General features: G+C 36.5%; 1 protein-coding gene across 2 annotated transcripts; it reads left to right on the forward strand.

The window, feature by feature from the left end:
- The first annotated feature begins 110 nt into the window (after nucleotides 1-110).
- LOC125662842 (uncharacterized) lies at nucleotides 111-25,729 on the forward strand. Of its 2 annotated transcripts, XM_056152940.1 has the most exons (28): nucleotides 111-243; nucleotides 585-731; nucleotides 900-1,033; nucleotides 1,172-1,274; nucleotides 2,345-2,489; nucleotides 5,229-5,442; nucleotides 5,591-5,714; nucleotides 6,015-6,192; nucleotides 6,674-6,852; nucleotides 7,003-7,146; nucleotides 7,742-7,903; nucleotides 8,019-8,134; nucleotides 9,000-9,129; nucleotides 10,021-10,303; nucleotides 10,854-11,057; nucleotides 11,319-11,496; nucleotides 11,962-12,154; nucleotides 12,472-12,693; nucleotides 13,137-13,283; nucleotides 14,679-14,847; nucleotides 16,469-16,630; nucleotides 16,787-16,947; nucleotides 19,284-19,465; nucleotides 19,858-19,993; nucleotides 23,074-23,142; nucleotides 23,827-24,036; nucleotides 24,249-24,274; nucleotides 24,930-25,065. In XM_056152940.1, exons 1-27 carry the CDS (start codon nucleotides 130-132, stop codon nucleotides 24,261-24,263), a joined length of 4,221 nt encoding a protein of 1,406 aa, XP_056008915.1. In that variant the 5' UTR covers nucleotides 111-129; the 3' UTR covers nucleotides 24,264-24,274; nucleotides 24,930-25,065. The 2 variants fall into 2 exon arrangements, with proteins under 2 accessions (XP_056008915.1, XP_056008914.1); XM_056152939.1 differs by lacking the exon at nucleotides 24,249-24,274 and having other exon boundaries at nucleotides 24,930-25,729.
- Nucleotides 25,730-27,115: the final 1,386 nt, after the last annotated feature.

Here is a 27,115-nt window from a genome sequence, read left to right on the forward strand (position 1 = left end):
TAGACTTGCAGGGTACAAGGGATATTTATATGTGTGTGTGTAACGTATTTACTTTTATATCTATTTATTTGTTAATGTGAACTTTGTGTACAAGTTTTACACTATTGGATATCCAACTATTTATTGATAATGTCAAATCGTGGAGAGGATCGAACCAAAAAATCCGACAGAAGTCCGTTCTCCGTGGACTGGTTGAATTCCTGTTATCAACAGACACTTCTTCCAGATGCACCATGGCATGGGGTGAGTCCTAAATAACTCAGGGGTCTTGTCGGGGAAAAGTCTCTCCTGTGTGATGGGTAGATGTAATCCATATAAAGAATCTGAAAATATTATTTCCCTTGATAGTGCCTGTATCAACATAAATATTATTTCCCTTGACAGTGTCTGTATCAACATAAATATGGAAAAAAGATTCTGAAAATATCAATACCATTAAGATGTTTTTTGATGTAGCATGGATTCACATTTGATTAGTCTTAATGTATATCTTGAAATGCTGATGTTCGCAAAGTAATTTAATTTCTTTGAAAGTTGATCATCTGTCAGTGATTCAAGTTCATTATAATTCATTGTTAATGTAGATGGAGGATAAGATTTCCCAGTCATTGGCTAGTAAGGTGGAAAAACAGTTTGGTAAGCCAGAGAGGAAGGAGGCATTGTTGCAGATCCTGGGGGAGCTGTTTGTAGAAAAGTACCTCCCTAAAGCATCCAGGAACCCACAGATACTGGTCAGATATAGATTGTCATTCTAATACCATACAAGTCAACATATAATTGATTTCTTTTTAAAAATATGCTGAATAGGTTTGAATAATTTGATTGAGAAAAAATAAGGATGTATGTATTTTCATTGTAGAAATTAATTCAATGAACCTGATATGATTTTACTTAAACAGGAACTCCCTAATATGTCTCCTGTGGAGAAACAGAAAATCATGAAGGAGGCCAGTGCTTATTTGAACAGCCAGATGTACAAGTGTGTCAAGGAAAAGGGCTTGAATGTCATGTTGGGTAAAAACCTTAACACAAGGTGAGATATATGAATTTACATATACATCGTATTAGTATTAATTACAGAAACTTTATGATGCATCATCCATTGCTGTGGAAAATCATCTACCATACATGTACATGTATCTCCCACTGTACACTGCTGTTTTTTCTGCAGTTCAACCCAGCCCAGTGATTATGAACAGTTCTTACAGCACACCTACAACATATTCCTGAGAGGTATGGAGAGGGAAGAGTACAGACAGGAAAATGAACTCGCAGTAAGTTCTGATTTCTCTGTGAGCAGCTGTTGGTGTACCCACCCCACTGTAAATGAACAGCTGTTGGTGTACCAACCCCATTGTAAGTAAGCACCTGTTGGTGTACCCACCCCACTGTAAGTGAGCACCTGTTGGTGTACCCACCCCACTGTAAGTAAACACCTGTTAGTGTACCCACCCAATAGTAAGTTCTGATTGATATATGAGCAGCTGTTGGTGTACCCACCCCACTGTAAGTGAGCAGCTGTTGGTGTACCCACCCCACTGTAAGTGAGCAGCTGTTGGTGTACCCACCCCACTGTAAGTGAGCAGCTGTTAGTGTACCCACCCCACTGTAAGTGAACAGCTGTTAGTGTACCCACCCCACTGTAAGTGAGCAGCTGTTAGTGTACCCACCCCACTGTAAGTGAGCAGCTGTTGGTGTACCCACCCCACTGTAAGTGAGCAGCTGTTGGTGTACCCACCCCACAATAAATCAGATCGCTTTAGCAGCAGTTGATGTACTCATCGTACAGTAAGTTCTGATAGCTACAGTGTATGTGAGCAGCTGTTGCTGTACCCACCCTGCAGTAAGTCAGAGATATATTTTAGTAGCTGATGTTGTATCCATCCCACAGTAATTGTGATATTTTCAGCTGTTGTTACCTCGCCCCAATGTTTTCAAAGAAGCCATTGTTGGTAGCCCAATGTCCACACTTCATTATATGTTAACTGAAAAAAGCCCCACATACAGTGTACATAGATCACCAATGATGGAGTTAAAGGTACTTGAAGGTAACCTTTACAGATCACATGACTGCAGTGCCCTCTGTATTACATGTATTAAATGCGCTACTGAATACATAGATGATCCAAATCAATGCATTGTTAATAAAACAGAGTTATACACTGAAACTTGATTGATTGACTGGTTTATGTGCATCTTGTTTCTCAGTAAGGTCTTGGTGGTATAAGATAGATAACTATGGCTGTGATTTCTTTATTGCTGGTTTACGTGCATCTTGTTTCTCAGTAAGTTTCTTGACGATATAAGATAGATAACTATGGTTGTGCTTTCGTTATTGCTGTAGAAACAAAAGTTGGATGATATAAAGCTGGAGAACAAGCTGAACAGAATGCTGAAGATTCCTGCACCTAGTCGTATCAAACCAGCTACTGCTGTGTCCTCAGTGTCGTCTGCTCCGTCCGATAAACCGAATTCAGCAACAATACGAAGTAAGTGTATCAGACAGATCTTTCACTTTTAAATCTGTTTAAATATGTACATGTATATAGTTTCATTTTAGAGTAAGTTATTTTCCTATTAATCTAGATAGTTGTGATCATGTATTTTTAATTTTTCTTTAATAGCAATAATTCTAGCTGACTATCCTATAGAAAGATACCAAATTTTTAATTTAAAACCAAATTTTATTTTAGTTTCTTATTTTTGCACTGTGTTTTTAATCTGTATACTGGACTTTGGTTTTAGGCGGAATTCAAAACATTGCTATAATCTTAATTTCAATGTACGTTATATCAATTTAGATTAATCTATTCTTTACTATTGATTTTGAATTGAAGTTGCATGAAATGTAATGTGGTAGTAAAATCCTTGGACTTAAAAGTCTGATTGTGTGATAAATTAGAATAAATTTCCTTTCTGTGTGATTAGATGATAAAAATGGTGGTAAGTGTACCGGCTTATTAAGTGTATCCCAGCTAACATGTCTGGCTGTATTTGTTTGTATACTGCGTGTTTAGACATTTAGCATGTGATTAGACTTAATTAATGTAACAGCAGTGTAATTCAGCTGCATGGTATAGTAATTTTAGAAGAAAAGTTGTTAACAACTTCAAAGTAAACACATAACAGAAGTGCCTATCAACTGACAATATTTTTAGACATGATGAAATAGTAGTAAATACAGTATAACTGGGTTTTAAGGAATTCCTGAGGACATTCACATTTAATTCCTTATAAGATTCCGCTATACATTTATTAGGAAGTTCCTTGTCTTAAAAAATACATAGCCTAATACTTAAATATGCATGTATATTTACTGTATTGTTAGTAACAAAACTATTTGATATTCAAAATATCACTTAAAATAGTACTTATTATTTGATAAGCTTACAATAACTGGCATTTCAACTAAGTTCAGATCATTTGAATTGTACTTCGTGATGAATAATTAAATTCATACTGGGGAGTACCTGTCACTTCAATATAACTGAGTACCCTATATCCAATTTTAAGTGCTAAGCGTAAGCAACATTGCGCTTGTTGGCCTCAGTGGATTTTTGATTGATTCAGAGGTGTTTGGTTCAATGTCATCTAATGCTGACTGTGTTTACTTACAGAAAGTAAACTAGTTGCATTGTCAATTACAGGGAACCAATTTTGGTCATTTTTCAAAAGGATTTCATTTACTTGTTCTTTATGTGTATTGTAATAAATGTACATGATATTTCTTCTCCTTTTCAAATTTATGATGGATTGTATGTTTAGAACTGCAGGTAAAAAATAGCTAGTATTAAAACACCTTTTAAATGTTACCATAGTAATGTATACATGCTAAAACATGAGTTTTCATGAAATATGAGTATCCACATTTCATGTAAATGTCAAATATTTAAAAAAAAAAAAAAAGAAATCTGAAAATTCACTTAATGCTGCATACTCTTTCCAATACTCTGATTCTTACAAAGATTCATGAAGGATATGGGAGGGAATACTTATAAGCATGATTTTATAACTGAATTCCCTTTAATGAGTTCTAGTGTAATATGAGTACTGTAATGCAAGGATGTTGTATTGATTCATTCAATAAAAGTAATGTAATAAGCAATATGCATCATAAGTACAATATCTCTTTTTACCATGGGGATCTGAATATAACCAAAATCATCTATTTCCTGAATCAGTAGAGTACTTGTGCATGGTTCCTTGTTATTGTCAAGAAATATGAAACCTACTCTTAAGGATGTGTAGCACCACAGAGAAATCTGTTATGAAAGGAAAATGGATGATATGTACAGTAATATTGAAAACTTCAAAATCGACTTTAGAGCAGTGTTAGTGGATAGTAATCATGGAAACAGTTGAACTTGCGCAAGATTTGATCAACAGATTCACTTAATCTACTGAGCTAACTGGCTAGGCAATTATATTTTTAAAAGATAAGAAATAAATTACTGATATTCCTTTGTCCTTTATAGTTGAGAAGGAAGTCTTTTTGACAATGTGTTATCCTTAAGGAAATTTCCCGACATGTAATTTTGAAAAAAGAGAATGTCTTTATACATGTACGTGTATTTGTGTGTGTAGATTTTAGTGTACGTTTCAGCATTTGAAAATATCCTATAACAATTAACACCCAGTGTCCTGCATGCTGGCTGATCGGGTGACATGTTTCTGTTAATGTGACTGTGTGATCTAGAAGTAATCATGTAAAATCACCATTGTTACATTGCTTGAAGGGTTTCAATTGAAAATGATGTGGATGAAAACAAAAGGCATTACGAGCCAACAGACAAATGATAAAGAAAATGATTTACATGTCAAAAGAAGTTTCTGTGTGAAAATTCAAATGATTCTGAAAATATGTTCATTTTATTTGTAGCCATATTTGAGCGCTTTTTGCTCCAGCCCTGTTGCTCCAATGTATATATGTACACTGTTAATACCTGTCTACCAGATGTAAATGAAAAGGAAAAATCCAACATTCATTTACATATATACATGTACTAACTTAATATACATGTATCATTGAACCTTTGTTAAATTTTGATTTGGTCAATATAAGACTTCTTACTATAAACATTTTTACACAGAAAAATTGAAAGGACCTGTATTGTAATTCTTGAAATTAAATGTAGAATTTCATTATCTTGAATGTAGATCGCTTAAAAACAAAACATAGTGCTATTGTATACTCCACATCATCAGTTTTATATTTTATACGATTCTAGCCATGGTGCATAAAGTAGAGGGTGACCCACCACCCCTCTGGGGACCCCAGAGTGATCTAATTGGTCGGGCTGTTCAGGCCATTCTGCAGAGGGACCCTAGGAAATTTGAGTATGTGGCTGGCAAAATGCATGGGCGTCAACTGCCTGGCTCTCTCAGGACATTTATGTGGTCCGATGTACTCTTCCGAGAAGAAAGGAAAAAAATGCCTGAAGCGTAAGTTAATTTTGTAGCTACAGTATAGGACAAAGATAATGTATTATGTGCAAGAGAAGCTTGATTGCTTTGTCAAGAATGTTATATTATTTTGTTCTTGATATTGCTTGTAATTTGAATTGTCTGATGGGATTGAAAATAATTGCAGGAATTTAGAGAAAATAATTCGAGAGAGATTCGCAAAAGCAGTCAGCAGAGGCGTGCAAGAATTAAGAGTCACAAGGGCTACAAACTCCCCTATTGCAGGCTTGGTTGAAACAGCAGTCATAGAGGTAGATTTTTTTTGTGCTCTGCAGATTTACATATTTTCCATTACTGAAGAAAAACAGAAGATAGAGTATTTTATTTATAACAGTGTACAGTAAAACAGTTATACCAAACCTTCAGGGCCAAAAACAGTTTGTTACAACCAAACTTTGTAATGTAGTATAACTTTTTAGTTATTTTGCCCTCATAGAGGGGATAAATATCACTTTGCAATAAGTGTGAATTCATTAAAAGCAAATTTGTAGTAAGTGCATTTTTCTGTACATGCATATATAGCATTATGAACTGTGGGATTTGTTTTACAGACGTATCACAAGACAACCAGTATGGTGGCCTTTAAGTCCACAGAGCACATGCGGGAGGCATCACGAGTGCTGAATATTTTGTATGTGTATGACAGAACTTATGAACCATACCTAGTTCACTGGCTGTTCCCCTTACAGATAGCCTTCCAAAATTCCTCAGAGAAAACTACAGAAAAAGGTAAATGATGGGTTTTCTTAGAATGGAAGGGTTGATTTATTTTGGAAATACTAAGAAGTTACTTGACTTTTGAGGAGTATGCATTACATGTAGATTGTAAACTCTTGACATCAACTGATTCAGATTGTTCTAAATTTTACATTTTTACGCTATATTTTTCAAAGAGTTGCTGTTGAAAACACCATGTGCAATATTTCAATCCAACAGAATATTCCCTCACTTTAACAAGTAGCTTAAGTGCTCTGTTGAGCAGTTTCAATTTTTCAGAAATTTATAATGTTACTGTTAAACCTGTCTAATCCGACACCTGGGCACTTTTTCACTGTGATTTAAATACATACTCTGTACCTATGTTTTCATTCCCAATTCTCTTTTTTCCATGTTTTTTATACTGTGCAATTCAACATCCTGTCTAATCTGAAACAAAATTTGTCTCCCAGAGTATGTCAGATTAAACAGGTTTTACTGTACTATTTTGTAGGGGAGCATGTGTATGAGGTGGCTATGTATCTTGACTTATTGAACTCCAGTTGTTTTCCCACCTGGCCACAGGTGTTTGCCATTGCTGAACAGGTGATGATGACATTGAGCTTGTCTGACCCTGACCTTTACACTCATTTGAAATCCATTGCTAAGACAAACATGAAGGTCAATAAAAAGGTATGTAAAACTTATGCCAAACTTTTTTTTGTTGTTCAACTTAAGCAATATCATACATACAATTTTGAAATCCAGATCAAATATGTAGTACCTTTATTTTTCCATGTGAAAACAAAATGAGTGTAAGAATTTTTTTGTGTAACTGTTTAGGAGTTTTTGATGCACCTGATCAGTTCAGAGAAGGCCAAGGCTGAGGAGCTGTTGAAAGCCACCCCTGGGAGTAAGAGAGAGGAATACATGTCCAATGAATTGTTAGCAGATCCACTGGTCTTCATCAGGAGGTGGATCGGAGAGGTGCGGATCTTAGTAGAAACTGCTCATTTCTCTGATATCATCCAGTACATGTATGTACTGTGTGCTTGTTTTATTTCTTTGGCTTTAGGTTGGTATTTTTGTGACATTTCTTCAACACCCTCCCCTTACACACACACACTCACTCAAAGTATTATAAGATAATGTTGAAATTATGATTATAGATATTCTATAAGATCAAAGAAAAACTTGAAAAAATCTAAATTGCAAAATCAATAAAATTATGCAAAATTATTCATGTACTTGTGTTTTATGCTCACTGCTAAATTCTGCATCAGCAGGGGAAAAAAAAACTTGGTTAGTATTAGGTAGTATTTTCTCTGCTAAACTTCTTACTAATCAGTTCACTTGCAAGTTAGACATTCATATGGTTATTAAGTGTGTGATAGACTGCTCTTCATACATGTACTTTGAATGTACACTGTACATGGTACTTATGATGGAAGAAATTAACCCACCGCTCACTCCATTCAATCTGATTTCCCAACTTTTAAGTTTTGTGATGAAAAAGTGTTTTAAAAATTAAAAGTCTGCCTTACATGCAGATATGTGACCAAAAATCCGTATTCTTTTCCAGGGCTTTGTGAGTGTGCTGGACACACCAGCTGTGATGTATATCTGGGATCAGTGTTTCATGCAAGGCTGGCAGCCGAGTGTCCTAAAACACACCAGTCTGGCCATATTGGAGCTGCTCAGGGAAAAGTTCATGAACGCTCGTGATTACTCGCAAATGAAAGAGGTATGACATCGGGAACTGAAACATGCTTTAAGCACAGGTTTTATATTTATGATATTTATAATTATCTTACTCATAGAACATGCGACAGTGCGTGAACGTTGTATGTCAATTCCAGGTTTTCCTACGAGACTGCTGTAAGCTCTACACAGTTGACGTACAGATGGCCTGGATCCATTTGGAAAATGGGAAAGATCTCTTGGAAATTCCATACCTGAACAGACAAAGACCAAGGTCATTATCTCATTGTTACATTAAAAACCTTTATGTTCTCCATTGGAGACAACAATTTCCTCTTACCAACAACCAGTTCACTCGGGTCCTGCAGCTCCATCATTCTTCTACGTTTGTATAACAGTACAAATACTTGGTGTTGAAAACATCATTTTAATAATGACAAGAAAAAAAATTAGAGTCAAGTAAAAAAGCACAAAAATTGGGAAATCACTGAGTATCTAAATACATCAAAGTGGCAATGGGATCTCCCTACCTTATTACAAAGCTGTTTCATGTTATAAAAGAAAAATAAAGTGGCATCAACATTTTAACAACCCACAATTTTAGCAGCAACCAAAAATATATGCAAGAAGGAGGAAGTTTGGGGTTTTGGAGGGTAAATTTTCCAGCTTAGATGAGCAACACAACACTTGCTTTTGATATTTCGTTGGTTTGAAAGTGAGGATCACATGTTGAGGATCACATGGCATGTGATGCCTAATCTCACTGGTTACTGATGATTCTGATAAAAATAAACTGTGCAAACAGGAATCATGCATGAACATGTGTGGTGATTTAACTTGAACATCAGAAATGATTAATAATAAAGGATACACTGTGATCATATAAAACATTTTATTGTAAAATTTCATTTTCAAATAAAGCTTAAGTTTTTGTCATTTTGTCACTCCTGTGAATAAACTCCTTGGCAATGCATTGTCATCTGGACATTTAGAGTGTACAGTATCTGTTTTGTAAATTTCATATGAGGGAAATGTTCATGCAGGCCTGATAAACAACATACATGTACAATTATTAAGTCATGATCTGAATAAAAATATGATTTATCTGAAACAAAGATTTCTTGATATTCATGTTTTAGTACACCTGGGTCAAGGATGTCACAGGTTCAAAGTGCCCCGCCCACTCCAGGTATCCCAGGATTCCTCAATCCATGTGGGGTTAAAGACATCATCCTTCGCCTCATCATTCCTTCAGAGGTGGTGGAAAGGGTAGGTCAATTACGTGTGTCCTAATGTTTCCCGTAGAGACAAATTTCATCTTGGCGATACACTGAGGTGTGAGGCAGTTAAACTAGTGTAGACATGATGCAACAATTTTAATTGTGACATCTTTAGTAAAACTTTACACTACAAAGAAGAAATTTTGTCTTCCCAAAAGATTAGATTTATAAGGACCATACACACTTCTGTTAAATTAGAAGACAGTGCTACTCATTTGAGAGTTGCTACCAAGTTCAATTATGGATATTTCCTTTCAAGTGCACATTGTTGTTTCGTGAACAGCTGATTTTCTATTATCTCTTTATCCTTAGAACAAATTCATTGCGAACTTCTGTGATTTAGTCTCATTTCTGTAGTGTTTTTAGTAAATAATGGGGGGGGACCAACTGAATAAGAGATATACATCAATAAATAAAAATACATGTAGGGAGAGTTAATACATGAGAGTGAGAATAACTAGCCTGTCCTCAGATTATTGAAAGGTTGAGTTTTACAGATGACAGAAGCAGAGTCTAGTTATTCCTTTATTATGTACTATGACCTACAGGTGTTCAGACTACTCTGTAACTTTTGTCAGTTACAACTTTTTTCCATAGTTTGAAAAAAAAATATCTTGATATTTTATTCTACTGGAGAAGAAAATGGTCCTTTCAAATTTTTCAAATGAGGGAATTGAATGGAGTGATATTTCACTTTGCTGTTAATTTCACTGAAAATATAGTCGCCCCTAATTCTAGTTTCCTCATTTTAGCACTGGAAGTATGAAAAAGTAAGGTGGCTTTATGATCCCATATTTCATAATTGAAGAAAATACACATACGGCACATATCTAATTTGTCTGAATGATGACAAGAGTCTATCCTTAATTGTTTTCTACAGGAGCAGTGGTTAACAAATGTGGATGCTGATGGCCTACAGATCCACGTTCACGCTTACTTTGGAAGTGTAAAGCTCCGATCACGTCTCTCCATGGGAAAAGCTGTCACTACATCTGTAACCAAGGACAATTACGGAAACACTATATACGAGGTCCACTTCTATGAGGACAAGTTTGTATTCGATAACCTCGACATTTCTGAACTTGATGTAGAAAGAGAGTTGGGTGCCTTTCCGTATGCCATTGTTCGTGTGGAGTACCGAAAGCCAGGTCCTGAGGCATTCAGTAAGTTTTGTTGTTTATTCATTGGTCTTTCTTGCCGTATGAAATTAAAACCTCTTTATATCTTGAATCTTTGTTTTTTCCGCCAAATATAGAATATCAATTTTTTGTGTTACTTCATGAAAAACTTGATAAAAGAACTAATCTGATTGATTTATTCAGTCATGTGATTGGAGAGTATTAGTATCATATTTCCCAGGAATAAAAACTGTGTCCCATCTCTCCAGAACTCTTCTAGCATCTCTTCTATTGTAAAGCACTGTGATTTCGTTGTCAAATGTCAAGAGATTCAAACAATGAAATGATATATCAAAGTCAAGTTTTTATTGCAGATGTCATTTGGGTATAAATAATATTGTATCATGGGAATATTTGAGGCATATGAAGATTTATTCACCCCCCAAAAATTATATCATTTTTGTTCATTGTGTAGATCTTCATATACCTCTTACTATTGTGCATTAAATGTATAGTTTTTCTTTTTAAAACATGATAAAAATGTGTATGCACAGTCCATTAGATGAAATAAACTAACCGTTATTGTGAATTTCAGGAATCAGTGTGCCTCTGGGTTGGGCACGGATCCCATTGTTCCAGCGTGCCTCACGAGGAGGAAGGTCGTCGGCGGACTCCCTGGCTAATGTGGAGTGGTCCCTACAGGACGGAGACTTTGTGTTCACAATCCATCCCGGAGCTCTACCCCAGAATCTGATTTCTTCTGACCCAGTCACCCCTCCACCCGAAGATCAGCAAGAGGGTGTGTATACGTGTATCAAAATGATAATGATTTTGACATAGGTGTAACTTTTGTACTTCATAATAGTTAAGCACCAAACTGTTCTTATTCAAGGAGCTTTTTTTTTATGATGTAATGTTAAGTCACAGTTGTTTGTTTGTCACTTCAGAATCACATAAAACTATCTTGTGACACAAAACATGCAAGGTGCTTTGTGAGTGTTCTGTTCACGAGGTATTTGTAAGTATTTTGTATCTATCTAACTTTGTATCAATTCTGTAGACACTGTTCTGGGATACAACTCGGAGTTGGTTGCTATTGTGTATGATCCTCGACGGGAACCTGAGGGCAGGGCCAGACCTGTCGGAGTGACCCCTATTCCCACACTGCCTGCTGGGTCCACACAAATTCCACCTCTTGCTACCCACTCTCCTAGGCACAGTCCGGTTCAGAGGAAAAGGTCAGTACCAAACATTAAATCTTCCAATGCAGCTGATGTAAAATTTCCAGTTTAGTTTTTAATGTTTTCTATTTAGACTTGAGGAGGTACTCAACATCGTCATTATTGCTGACTTCCTTTTAAAACATGGATGAAAATATAAATATCAGCAATATTTGTCTATTCATTTCAAAAATCATCACCTAGCTGAGTAGGTTAGCTCATCGACTGCTGAACTGTAGATCGCGGGTTCGAATCCAGCAGGGTTTTAAATTTTTTTCAGATTGCTTTCTACTAAAGCTGCATTTTTTTTTAACTAAATAAAGTACATGTAAATTTGAAAGTTTTCAAATTCAAAATATTGTTGTACATATCCTCAACTTTTCATCCATATCAAATTTCTCTGGTGTAGCATACCTCCTTACCTTTTCTCTTCCTACATGTTAATTATGACTTGCTAAGTTTCTCCATGTTTTATTTTGGTAGTCCCAGACCCAAGCCAGCCCCTAGAAGGACCCCTGTCCAGAAGACTCCACAACCCCAGCAGACTGATGAGCCCTGGGTGGAGCCAGATTCCACTGCCATGGCCAGTAATCCCATGCCCACAGGTCTGTCGGAGGCGTTTGACTTTTACATCGACAGTGTTCGCTTCATTCCTGACAACTCTTCTATGATTAAGGTAAGAGTTTGAGTGAGCGAGGATTCAGACTAGCCATACTGCTATGTTTATATTTAAGCAGTCATAAGCAGGTATGCTTAGATGAAAACAATGATAGCTGATAGACCATGGTACTGTGGTAATTGCCTATGAGAAATACCCGCTAACTTACTTAGTATGAACATTTGTCTTTGCTAAGGTGCATAACTTTTATTTCCAACAATGCAATCATAAAAGTATGTGGAATTTCTGTTGGCTTGTAATAGTTTTGAGTGAGAAAAACTCTCCAAATCCTCAGTAATGTTGCAAGCTTTACCCACACTTGTTACTCTCTTTAGGTGACGGGGTTAATCAAAACTGCTAATGATGCCAAGCTTCTTCTGGCCTTACCTATGTTGACCAGCCAAGCCAGATCCCCCCAATTTGAATTTAAGCTGACAGTTAATGAACAGAACAAGAAGATGGATGCTGACATGGTGATTTTTCTCAGGGTGTACACAGAGAATGTGCTCACAGATAAAGTCTCTGTCATCGGTAGCTGTTTCGTTCCTGTGTTCAAGGTATGTGTTCATACTTCACTGATATTGTGTTAAAAAGGCCTGAAAGTCTGATTATGCTTGTAATTGTTTCAGATACTGAGCATTATTATGCTTGGTATTTATTTCTGCTATGTCCACTGTCACATTAAATCTGCGGAATTTCATACCAGCAGACTTTAAGCATGTAAGCTATTTTCATGTAAGCCACATGCAACTCAGTGGAATTTCGTACTCGTGGACCAAACCCATGATAAACCGTGAAATTATGATTCCCAGGAACTGATATATCGACAGTGTTTCATTGATTTTGTCTGTATCTGTGTACACTGGTATTTCATTTTATGTAGTGTATTTGTTATGAACTGATTTAATGTATGTGTATGTATGCATACATGTGTATGAAATGTCAACTCTTTTTATTTTGCATGTGTGTTTTAATTGTTAAGTGACTATGTCTGTTGTAGGAAGGAAAGTTAAATGTTGGGGGTCAGCAGCTGAGATTGAGGAATGGCATTCCTCCCACCAAGACAAAGAATGTAGCCACAGACCTGGACAGCTTTCCTGCCGTGCCAGCCTGTTCTATCCTAGTCAGACTGTTACCAACACAGCAGGTACTGTATATACTGAATATCTTAGGCAGAACGTTTATCTCTTAACTATACAAGTCAGTTTTCTACCTGCATCAATAACTATTCTGGTCTGGCTTCTTAACAGCTCAATATATGATTTATAACTATTCTGGTCAGGCTTCCTAACAGCTCAATATATGATTTATAACTATTCTGGTCAGGCCTCTTATCAGTTCAATATACAGTATGATTTATAACTTTTCTGGTCTGGCCTCTTATCAGTTCAATATATGATTTATAACTATTCTGGTCAGGCTTCTTATCAGCTCAATATATGATTTATAACTATTCTGGTCTGGCTTCCTAACAGCTCAATATATGATTTATAACTATCCTGGTCAGGCCTCTTATCAGTTCAATATATGATTTATAACTTTTCTGGTCTGGCCTCTTATCAGTTCAATATATGATTTATAACTATTCTGGTCAGGCCTTTTATCAGTTCAATATATGATTTATAACTATTCTGGTCAGGCCTCTTATCAGTTCAATATACAGTATGATTTATAACTTTTCTGGTCTGGCCTCTTATCAGTTCAATATATGATTTATAACTATTCTGGTCAGGCTTCTTATCAGCTCAATATATGATTTATAACTATTCTGGTCTGGCTTCCTAACAGCTCAATATATGATTTATAACTATTCTGGTCAGGCCTCTTATCAGTTCAATATATGATTTATAACTTTTCTGGTCTGGCCTCTTATCAGTTCAATATATGATTTATAACTATTCTGGTCAGGCCTCTTATCAGTTCAATATATGATTTATAACTATTCTGGTCTGGCCTCTTATCAGTTCAATATACAGTATGATTTATAACTTTTCTGGTCTGGCCTCTTATCAGTTCAATATATGATTTATAACTATTCTGGTCAGGCTTCTTATCAGCTCAATATATGATTTATAACTATTCTGGTCAGGCCTCTTATCAGTTCAATATATGATTTATAACTATTCTGGTCAGGCTTTTTATCAGTTCAATATATGATTTATAACTTTTCTGGTCTGGCCTCTTATCAGTTCAATATATGATTTATAACTATCCTGGTCTGGCATCTTATCAGTTCAATATATGATTTATAACTATTCTGGTCAGGCTTCTTATCAGTTCAATATATGATTTATAACTATTCTGCTCAGGCCTCTTATCTCCACTACAGGTTTCTCCTACATATAACAATGTACAGGAGCACCATATCTACGAATTTATGTCCACACAAAACTGTAAAACCTCAACAATCGACAAGCCCCAGGAATTTAAATGATTTCACAGCATCCCAGTTTCAACATCATTTTGATAATTCATGGAAATGTTTTAGTCTCAAACTACATGTGGTTGTATTTTAACTGTATATAAGTGCTTTAATTTGTAGGGAGTAGTTCCAATACCGCCCTATTCCTCGGGTTACTATTTCTCGGAGCCAGCTCGTCCCACTGTTTCTGAACAGAGAGTATTCAGCAGCTATAAGGAGCATTATAATTATCCCCAGAATGTGAGGGAGATGATCCAGAGGATACAGCAGTCAAATGAGGTCCCAGTGGGTAAGGCAACATTTTGTGAGGTCCCAGTGGGTAAGGCAACATTTTGTGAGGTCCCAGTAGGTAAGGCAACATTTTGTGAGGTCCCGGTCGGTAAGGCAACCTTTTGTGAGGTCCCAGTCAGTAAGGCAACCTTTTGTAAGGTCTTGGTCAGTAAGGCAACTTTTTGTGAGGTCTTGGTCAGTAAGGCAATCTCTTGTGAGGTCCCGGTCAGTAAGGCAACATTTTGTGAGGTCCCAGTCAGTAAGGCAACATTTTGTGAGGCCCTGGTCAGTAAGGCAATATTTTGTGAGGTCCCAGTCAGTAAGGCAACATTTTATGAGGTCTTGGACAGTAAGGCAATATTTTGTGAGGTCCTGGTCAGTAAATCAACATTTTGTGAGGTCCCAGTCAATAAGGCAACATTTTGTGAGGTCCTGGTCAGTAAATCAACATTTTGTGAAGTCCCTGTCAGTAAGGCAACATTCTGTGAGTTTCTGGTCAGTAAGGCAACATTTTGTGAGGTCCCGTTCAGTAAGGCAACATTTTGTGAGGCCCGTCAGTAAATCAACATTCTATGAGGTCCCAGTCAGTAAATCAACATTTTTGAGGTCCTGGTCAGTAAGGCAACATTTTATGAGGTCCCGGTCAGTAAGGCAACATTTTGTGAGGTCCCAGTCAGTAAGGCAACATTTTGTGAGGTCCCGGTCGGTAAGGCAACATTTTGTGAGGTCCCGGTCAGTAAGGCAACATTTTGTGACGTCCCAGTCAGTAAGGCAACATTTTGTGAGGTTCCAGTCAGTAAGGCAACATTTTGTGAGGTCCCAGTCAGTAAGGCAACATTTTGTGAGGTTCTGGTCAGTAAGGCAACATTTTGTGAGGTCCCAGTCAGTAAGGCAACATTTTGTGAGGTCCTGGTCTGTGAGGCATCAGTTTGTGAGGTTATGGTTGGTATGGCAACATGTAATGAGGACCCTATCAGTTAGGCAACATTTAATGAGGCAGTGGTTGATTAGGCAACATTTAAGGAGATCCAATCATTAAGGTAGTCTCTAATGAAGTTGATAACATAACATTTATAAAGGTCCTTGTTTGTACCCTAACATATGAGGAATGAAATCTAAATGTATGCAGTCATTTTCAATAAAAGAGAACTGTAACAGCTTTTGTCCTTATTAGTGAAGTTTTGTATATACTAGTAGATTGCTGGAATTTGTCCATATAGAAGTGACTTGAAGCTGCCTGTCTGTATGATATTGGAGGAGTACTTCTAGCTAGCTGTCTGTATGACTCGGGAGGAGTACTTCTAACTAGCTGTCTGTATGACTCGGGAGGAGTACTTCTAGCTAGCTGTCTGTATGACTCGGGAGGAGTACTTCTAGCTAGCTGTCTGTATGATATTGGAGGAGTACTTCTAACTAGCTGTCTGTATGACTCGGGAGGAGTACTTCTAGCTAGCTGTCTGTATGACTCGGGAGGAGTACATCTAGCTAGCTGTCTGTATGACTAGGGAGGAGTTCTTCTTTCAATGAATTTCTCTTCAGAGAAATAACAACTGAGTCAGATCATGTTAAGGTTTAGATAAAATGTCATTTTGGGTAGAAAGAATGTCAGAATTTACTGGAATTTTAATTTTTTCTTTTAGATGAAAATGATGATGACTTATTGAAATATCTGCAAAGCCAGTTGGACATCAAGAGACTTGGACCCAAAGTTGTGGCGAACAATCTGCCTCTCTCCAACATGGTTCGATATAGGGTCAAGATGGGACTCAACGCCAAGGTTGTCCAGGCCTACGGTCTTCCAGGTGATATGATAAAATTTGACCATTGAAAAATGTACATGTAGAATGGAAAGTAGCTTTGTAATACAAAAAGATTTCATGTCTATGTGTCTGAGCTGAGGACTTCATTTTGGGAAATTACTTGTATAATGTTTCTAACCCCTTTCCACGTCACTGTAGATGGGTACTATGTCCAGTGCTTTGTACGAGTTTCCCCTGGGGAAAAAGTTCTGACAATGGAAGAGACTCCAGAGGGTTATGGAAAGGAGGAAAAATTTGTGACCCTGAAGCATGACTACGATAGCTTTCAAACTGCTCCCAAGTTTCGTGATGATCCCAAAGTAAGATTTCACTGAGTACAGGAGAATTGGAATGTAGATAAAAGACGTGTATCCTACAATAAAAGTTTAATGAACAGAGACATACTGTATAGCGTGATTTTATGACAGATATCAATTTTAGAGAGGTATTTTCATGCTCATAATTATACCCCACGCAACAGAGTTATGGAGGGTAGAATTTTGGTCCATCAGTCCCTTTCTTGTCAGTGCAACTCCTCTGAGACAGCTCCGCAAAATTTCGTGAAACTTTGTAGTTAAAGGACACATCGCATGTTTCTAAACTTTTTGAATTTTTCAGCAAAATTAATTCATTTCATGCCTAAAACTACTTTACATGTGTTTTAAATGAAACAGTTTGCGTAGTTTTCGAGTTTGAAAGCGATGAAATTCAAATCTTGTGATATGCATATTTTCTTCGATATTTTACGCGCCATTATCTGTGACGTCATATGCGACCTCGAGCGAGAAGATTTGAAAACAGTTGTTAGCCATTTCATAAACAGATTAGATTTAATTGACAAAAAACCCAATTATCACATTAACGGCTTGTAAATAAAACTGCATTAGGGTGTTTTGTGCCGTATAAGGATGCACTTGCTGTCAGTAGAGAGGATTTGGACTGTATTTTTTTCAATTTTCGAAGGAAGGTATGAGGGATAAGACGTGAATATTTTTTGTCGGCACAACGACTTTGCCATGAAAAAATCAGTAGAATCTGTCCCTGTACTTTTTCAAACAAGGACTTGGACAAAGACGTAGATAAACTGAGAGAAAATAGTTATATCGAAGCTACGCACTGTTACATATAGGGCTACGGCATATGCTTTCCGTTCTGCTCTCAAATTTAATACACACTCGCACCAACTGACCTTCACCTTGTAACAACATATAGGCAGAACATGTGCTCACGTTGTGTTGGTTTCCACCAACTGGTAGTTTTAAAAAAAGAAATTTAAAGATAAAAGATAATTGAACTTTCAATTATAAATAATAAAATATGATATTTCCCAACTTTGAATGGAATTATATGCTTTCCTTTTTTTTAAGGAATGCGAACATAACAACAGCACGCCGTGCTCCCACTTCCTAAGTAACAACGTGTAGATTAAAAAAATAATGATTAATAAAATTGCTTGAATAAAATAATTTAAAAGTATTGTGATTTTCACTATAAATTTGATCATTTTTATTATTTTTTTTTTTTCGAAATGCACCCGTGACATCAGGCCTAGTTGTCAATGATACGTAATCGTATCATAATATAGGCCTATCTGTTATATGTCTATGGCCTATCTAACTTATCCAAAAATAAATTTAATAATAATTGCATTGTTTATTTTAGAAAAGCAAGAACGCTAATTACAGTTGTTTAAAGAAATGCCATTACCAAATAGTGTTTAAACAGCGATCCCATGTAAACATTATTTACTTGCAAATGCAGATTTCATACTCGCTTTCCTCGCTACATTTGGGTCGCTATTTGTATGCACTGGTGGCTAAAAGATATAAGACTCGGGAAATATGTCAACATCGAATTAAATGTTATCCATGTTAAATAAATTAGGCCCCTAAAACCCAGGTTTTAAAAAATATCTAACACTACTTTTACAACAAGTTGACAGACGAAGGTCGCGTATGACGTCACTGTACCACGTGACTACCTATCTAATTAACTAGGCTTTTTGAAATCGGGGCTTAGATTTAAATCCGTATTGTGGCCAATTATTGCAATACTTCAGCGAACGAACTATTACAATTAATTTCTATAAGCATAAGGAAGACAAAATGCATATAATTCTGTATACTTTGAAAACACGAGATGTATCATTTAATAAGGACACACTGTGTAGATGAGCAGGAAATTCTGATACAATAATTTTTCTGGGAGTTGTGTCCCTTTTGGACTTAGAATTTTTATCCCATCTGTCCTGTCTTGCAGTAGCATTATCATTCATTATGTGAGGCATTGTCAAGCAGTGTTGGAGCGTGGGGTATGTGAGCTTCCTCACTTTTTCTTTTGATGATTTACTAGTAATTAGGATGTGTTTTATTAATTCAAAAGTGCTGAAAGTGTGTGATAATCAGTTTGATAATTTTGAACCTATCTTCAAAAGAGGTTAAAATGAGCACCCCACCAAAAGCACCAGCCACATGAGGTTCATCATGTTTTACAGATTGTAATATCTTGAAATTGCTTGGTGAATGAAAGCGCTAAGATTTCAGAGTACTCTGAAAAAATTCTGCTAGATATCACCGACGGCGTAATTTCTGGATATACAGTAGTTTTATCTTCATTTGAATTGCAATATATGTCACTTTCTTTTAATCTCTTCTAGTCGATGCACCCGTTTTATGACAATTATTCGTGTCTGATTATCCAAATCTTTGGATTGGACCTAATTTACCGCATGAAACCAGAGCATGATGAACCAGGAACAGTGCACTCCATTAAGAATGGGGAGCTGGCTTTGGGAGATGAACAGATTCTGGCATGGACTGTGGTCCCCATGTTTGAAGGGTAAGGAGCTGTGATATACTGCAAACATACAGATAAAACAGGTCAAGAACACTTTATTCTGAAGAACAAATTTTTAACTGTGAGAGTAGAGGTTATCCATTGCTTTTATGACATGATATTAAATGTAACAAAGCAGCCAGATCAGGAATTGTGTTTATTGTTAAAATGCTACTGTATATTCCTACAATACTTACTTAAACCTACTTCCGTAGGCAGTCTTGTAATGTAATGTAAGGTCTTGCCATAAAGTGATTCTCTCCTACAGTAATCACACAGTCCCACTCCTGCAGGTTGACATACTGCATAGAGCGATTCACTTCTTCATTAACTTGATAAATGTTCATAGAAAAAGAAAGGAGGGCATGGTTTGTATCAATGAATGTAATTTTCAGAAACTGTGTAGCCTCTGGAACACATGAAGTTCCTCTCTTCAAAGGAAAGCCACCTGCTGGTATTTTGGAAGAGTTTAGTCAAAGGAGTGCCAAAAATGTCATTCAAACGTGGAAGTGGGAGAAAACACAGAAGATGGTCAGTTACGATTCCACACTACCAATACTGCTTAGTTTGTTACCTGTCATTTGAAATATCACCAGAAAGATTTTTTTTAGGTCACCTGAGTAAACTTCGGTGACCTATTACAATTGGTCTGTGTCCGTCGTCGTGTGTTAACAATTGAACATTTTTAACTTCTTGATAACTACCCTTCCAATTCTTTTCAATTTTGCTATGAAGCATCTTTGGGACATAAGGGACATAAATTGTAATTTTCAGGATTCCTGCACCCCCGGGGCCCTAGGGGCGGGGCAAAAACTGCTAAAGTTTTACCAATTTTCAAAAATCTTCTCTACAACCACACATGTATAAGAAAAACTAAAGGCATTGTGATGTAGAGCAGGAAGGCCTCTACCAAAGTAGTAAATTTCATGATCCCTGGGGTAGAGGTTCTGATCCCAGGGTGGGACCAAACTTGGTATAAAGTGTTTATGTGTAAAACACTTAAATAACATCTTCTTTAGTGCTATTGATACTAAATTGAAACTACGATAAATGGATATTTAGAAAGAACAGGTAGTCCTTTTAATACCAAAAACTAAATTTGATGATCCCAGGGGTAGAGGTTTTGGTATCGGGGTATGGCCAAAATGGTCAGTTATTAAATGTGTGAAAAATAGAACTGTTTTAACTTCTTGATAACTACTTTTCCAATTCCTTTCAAATTTGGTATGAGGCATTTTTGGGACAAGGAGGACATTAATTGTAAATTGCAGGACTCCTGCACCCCTGAGGCCATAGGCAAAAACTGCTAAAAGGTTGACAAATTTTCAGAAAATCTTTTTCTCTACAACTGCATATATTTAAGAAAAACTAAATGTATAGTGATATAGAGCAGGAAGGCCTCTACCAAAATTGTAGATTTCATGATCCCCGTGGTAGATGTTCTGACCCCAGGGTGGGGCCAAACTTGGTATACAGTACCAACCAGACCCAACCTGACAGAAAGCAGTCCCAGAGCAGTCCGGGGAAGTGCTTTCTGGGACTGCTGAGCAGTCCCACTCAGCAGTCCCACACCAGTCCCAGGTCAGTCCTGCACCAGTCCTAGGGCAGTCCCGCACCAGTCCCAGGTCAGTCCTGCACCAGTCCCAGGGCAGTCCCGCACCAGTCCCAGGGCAGTCCCACACCAGTCCCAGGTCAGTCCTGCACCAGTCCCAGGGCAGTCCCGCACCAGTCCCAGGGCAGTCCTGCACCAGTCCTAGGGCAGTCCCGCACCAGTCCCAGGGCAGTCCCGCACCAGTCCCAGGTCAGTCCCGCACCAGTCCTAGGGCAGTCCCGCACCAGTCCCAATGGTCCCAGCAGTCCCAGTAAGCGGGGTTAAAATAACTAGCGGGAGGAGATAAACCGACAGTGAGATTATCAATAAACATTGTCGATAATTGCTGGAGAGCGTCAATACGGTAGTCGAAATCGAAGATAAATGACTTACAATGTAATTAGAGAGAAAAACAATGCATTATACATGAAAACAGCACATACATTTTATTCAGAATACCTGTGTGACACTTTTTCATGAATTTATAACAAAATGATAGTTTATGAATATGAGTGAAAAAAGATACATGCAGAGTCTATAAGTCTGATAACCACAATTTCACAATGTAAAATCATTATTTTCTCTGTTTATGGATTCACATATTTGGGAATTATTCAGTCCATTATCTTTCATCAAAATTATCAGCCGCCGAATGTAGGGAGATATTCTTGTTATTTTATTTCCATCCATTATTTTCTCAAGTTGTCTAGTGAAAGTGCGTCAGTAAGCGGTGAAAAAAACTACTGAAGTGATTTGCGTATATTCTGAATACACAGTGGCGGGGGTTTCTTGTCTATTATAACATCACGTGATTCATTCACGCTTGGCTGAACAAAGCAGTCCCAGAAAGCAGTCCCGGGGACTGCTGGGACTGCTTTCTAGAGCAGTCTCAGGGCAGTCCCAGAGCAGTCCCACTTTTTCAGAGAGCAGTCCCCGGGACTGCTTTCTGGGACTGCTTGGGTGTCAGGTTGGGTCTGGTTGGTACTGTATATAGTTTATATGTGCAGAACATGTAAGTGATATCTGCTTAAAATGTTATTGATACTAAATTAAAACTAAATGGATATTTAGATGGAGTAGGTAGTTCTTTACCAAAATTATAAATTTCATTATCCTGGGGGTAAGGGTTTGTTTTTAGGGTGGAGCCAAAATCATTACAGTGATTATTGTCTTTATCATTGGAAGGACTTCTCTATGAGTTTACTGACACAGTATGCATATTTAGGAAAAGCAGAAAAGGACGTACAAAAAAATGGTGAACTTCGTAACCCCCAGGGTTTTGACTTTAGGGTGGGTCCAAATTAGTGATATCATTTACTGATAATACATATATCATATTTTTATCAGTATATGCACTTTTGAGGACATTGAAGTTTTAAGAAGACCACTTATTTTGTTCTGTTACAGAATATTAGAATTTGGCTTTAAATAGATATTCAGAACAGGAATTTTTTTCTATATTTTTAGCCCTTGGGAGTAGTGATACTTTAACAAGTATTCAGGTGACCAATAAGGACTGTGGGCCTCTTGTTGTAACTGTTCACACAGTTTATGGACCCTCCTCCCCTCCTCAAAGTATTATCTTCTCGTTGAATTCATATCATAATTCTTAAATAATTTACTTTATCTGTGTTGTTGATACAGAACATATCTCTTAACATACATGTACATTGTATATTGTCACCTATATTTACACCTGCTGAGTGTTAAATACATGTAACTGTTTATATGTTAGCCAATATGCTTATTGCATAAGGAATGAAGAATTGATTTGAAGTATCTAGGTTATCTGGCAAAGGACTATGAGCTAAGGCTAATATCTACCTTTAAAGCAACAATTAATATTAGTCTTTTGATAAATTGCTCTAAAGATACTTCATGCTTCAACATCATCATGATACCATCCAATCTGATCCCCTCCAATCGGAGCCTCATTTTACACATTGTGTCAATACAATATATTCTACATGTACATATTACTTACTTTGATACTTACAATATATTTATACTGTACTTACAGCCCAATGCTAGTATGACTGTGTTACTGTGGGATGGACATTTTGAGCTAGAGGAATTGCCTGAGAAATCTGTATGTACCTGTCTATTGATGTGTTAAGACTTATTCTATTTATAGCCTTGTATTGTATTTTACCTTTGATTGTCTATAAGGGAAGCTTAGTTTACACACAGTATTTATATCATGAACTACAATGTGATGTTGCTGTGTCCGTACGTTTGTTGTCTGTCAAGTTCCCCAGTACATCTGGGCCTTTTTCTGCCAATTAAGCACAAAGCATCCTCTGGTAACGGGGATTCATTTTTGTTTTTCGAGCATATGGCCACATTCCTATTTTATAGGGGAGATACATGTAGTTAAGAAATAGTGAAGAAAGTGTAGGTTCACATTTGTTTTCTAGACCACTTGGGCCAGAGTATGTACACGTAGAGCGTACATGTGTACAGTTTACCTAAATGGTTTTTCCCAATTTCCATAAACTGCAAACACTCTGATCAGTAAATCATAGAGTATAAGCATTCATGCATGAGACAGGAGAAATATTCTCCACTGGTATTTCCCCTGACTGAGGACATGTGAAGTGTGTCCTAGTCTGTAAATAATGGCTTGAGAATGTGCTTACTGTAGGAATACAAATTATGTTGTTTATTTGTCAGAATAAAGAGAAAAAATATTTTTTTTTGTAAGCACACACCTCTATTCTTCACAGATCTTTAGGTTTACTCATTAAATTGAACCATTATTTGTTCTTTACAGACCTTTAATTACTTATTGGAGGCTGCAGGCACTCAGTCCACATATCAGCAGGGGAGGAAACCGCCACCAAAAACTGCCAAGAAGATCTCAAACTTTGTGGTGGATAATCTAGAACAAAAGCACAAGAAGCTTGGGACCAACAGTTCAGTGTACACCACCGAACAGAAATATTTTGATGATCTTATCACAAAAACCTTCTACAATCTCATGGTACGTGTCACATGTAATGGGGTGGGGGTGGGTGGGGGATTTGTGAGACATTTCATGTAGTTTTGTCTATCTAGGTTATTGTAACAGATAATGACAGATACTTTTCCCGTTATAAATATCAGAGTTTTCTCGATATACTTTTCTTGTTTTGATGCAGAATAATGATGTAGGTACCGTTGTGATGTGTTTCTATTGATTCCAATTTATTTTAGGTCAACACATATTAAATATTGTCTTGGTATGAAACAGTCCTGTTTTTCACCACTTCTGTGTTAATAGTGCAGAATAAAAGCAAATCATTTTTCTGTTCTTTTGTTTTACCTTTTGCCGAATTAATGTGCTTCTCTGTCTCACAGAATGTGATAATCTGGGAAAAAAAAAAAAAATAAGGCAGAGATTTATGATTTGTGCAATCTGTTCAGTACTTGGTGTTGTTTCTTTCCCGATCACTCGTAACCACCTGATACAAAAATTATTTCATTAATTTCGTTATTTATATCTACCATCATCACCAACATTATTTAGTTAACTTTCCCAATGTTCACCTCTATGTGTTAACCCTAACCATTCTCACCTGGTTGTTGTCTTTGCACACAAGGTAATTCATGGTGGCCCATCAGCTGAACTTGCTACAGAATTCGATATCATAATCAAATGACTTCAGATCCATTCTCTTTATATTTTTGTAGTTTGTAAATTATTTTTAAATGGACATTGTCATTTACATGTACATGTATATGAAATTGCTTTATTCTTTTTTTTTTTTTTTTTACTCAACGAGGTATTGTATCTGCCATTTATTCCAAATTTCACATAAAGCTATATGTCATTTCCGAAGGAAAACTATGATTGCCACAACACATTAAAACTGCTCCGATTTCTATTTCTTGTAGGAGGATGCCTTGATGAATGCGGGTTATGGTCCACTGTAGAACCTGGAACAATGGGTAACCAATACCTTATGAGTTCAAATAGAACCATGCAGACCCTGCCAAATTGTTGTCTTTTCACAGCATTTCCAGAGCTTTGTGTGCCTGTGTTAGAGCACCCATTTCACTAATTTGGAAGTGGAGCTTTTTCATATCTGTTAAAGAAATCACCAGTGATTTTGCAAATCCATAATTCCTCGAATTTATCCAAACTGTTTTAATAGACGGATTAGGTATCAGAAACTAGCTAATGATAGGGAAAAAAAAAGATTTATCATACCAGTAGAGGAGGATATAATTTCATTGATCAAAAAGATATCTTTTATATTTTTTTATATTGATGAATGATGTGGGTGGTATTTGTATCCCCCCTTTCTTCTCTTAAACTGATTTTTAGATTTAATTGCATGGGAACACCAAATTGGAAACAATTTGACTTTTCTGAAAATAAGTATAAAGGTGTCGGAAACATATATTTCAGATTTGAACACAAAAGGATAAAATTGCCCCTGGTACAATTTATTTTTTACATACAGGTGAATGTAAAAGAAATAGATTTGTATGTAGAATAAGATATATACATGATTGTAAATACTGTGGAGGACAAGATCTTCTGTTCTAGACATATCTTGAATTATCTGTATGAATTCTGTCTATCATGACTGGTGCAATTATATGTAATCACTATTGTCAGTTTTAGTTGTATCGGTTGTGATTATTAGTTTTTACAGAGATTAACATTTTAATAAAATTGTTTACACACAGTGTAGTTCATTTCTTACAAATACTTTTTTTAAGAAACCAGGTGAAGAGTGGTCAATGTCATAAATCCTATAAAGAATACAAAATTGAGAGTAGGGCAGACACAAAGCCACGGAAACAGCAGAGGTGTCTAGTATCTCAATCAGGTGAATGGAGTAATCCATAGTCAGATCAACATGTAAAAAACAACCTAAAAATTGAGGAAAGAAACATGTCTGACAGCAATCGACCAAATAAGATCATTATAATGACCATGCAGTTTGCAAAATGCTGACTTAAAAATGGAACTCCTGTGATATCAACTTAATAAAATTAATAATTAATAAAATTGTCTGTAACCTGCTGCGGTTTCAAAATTGACCAGAATATGCACTTGTGTATCAAATCAACACCATATCCAGGTGATAATGGAATATTTGAAAAGTTGATAGGGAAGCTGAAGTCATCCCATTGGCTATAAAGCTGAATTATTAGATTTCTGTTAATGTGTATGCGCAATAAAATATCTAAATATGAAGCAGATAAGGGAGACTCAGTGGTTTATTTTGAGTTCACTGGGATGTATCGAATTGACATGAATAAAACTGAATTTTGTAAAGTTTATACATGACATTTCTACCATTTTTTTTTTCTAAAACTTTTTTAATGTCCAATATGAAGAGTATTTGTATGATACTGGTATATGAAATAGGTCTGAAATTTACAGTGTAGTAATATTACTATACAGTATATCGATGTGGCTACCTCAGTGGTTTTATAACTCAACTAGTAATGCAAGTATCCCAGGTTCGATCTCCAATTGATCCAAAGATTGTTCTCTCCTTCTTTGATGTAATAAGTCGGTAATGTCTATAATGCAACCTTTGGTGATGCAAGAGTTCACATTTTTACTTGCAACAACCAGAACTATCAAAATATGCTAACTCTAAAACAAACCTGATAATGTACACCAAATCTTTGAAGTCTTTTTGTAGAAACAAGATGGGATGAAAGGGAATTATTGCTGGTACTTGAAATGTCATAGAAACTTGCACAATTGTATACATGATCTTCGAGAAATGTTTTGTATGACCAGGGGTGGGGGTGGATTGGGCCGTCATATGAAGTCAAAGATTTAGAAAATCTCTTAAGATTTTCTTATCTAGAACCTCTGATTCATATCTATATACAGGCATTTCCTTATAGTGCAGATTCATTTTTGGCTTAAATAGCTAGGGCATCATACTTGTGAACATATTAGAAAATTTGTGGAAACAGAGCAGCAGGGCCACAGTACTCGCATCAATACATGTATATAAGCGTACTGAATCAGATGTTTTTCATGGACCTGGGGGAGGGGGGGGTTAAAATCAGGGATCTTTATTTCTCGGGGACTTTATATACCAGCA

The sequence above is a fragment of the Ostrea edulis genome, chromosome 1, assembly GCF_947568905.1.
Source record: "Ostrea edulis chromosome 1, xbOstEdul1.1, whole genome shotgun sequence".
In the NCBI taxonomy this organism is placed as follows: Eukaryota; Metazoa; Mollusca; class Bivalvia; order Ostreida; family Ostreidae; genus Ostrea; species Ostrea edulis.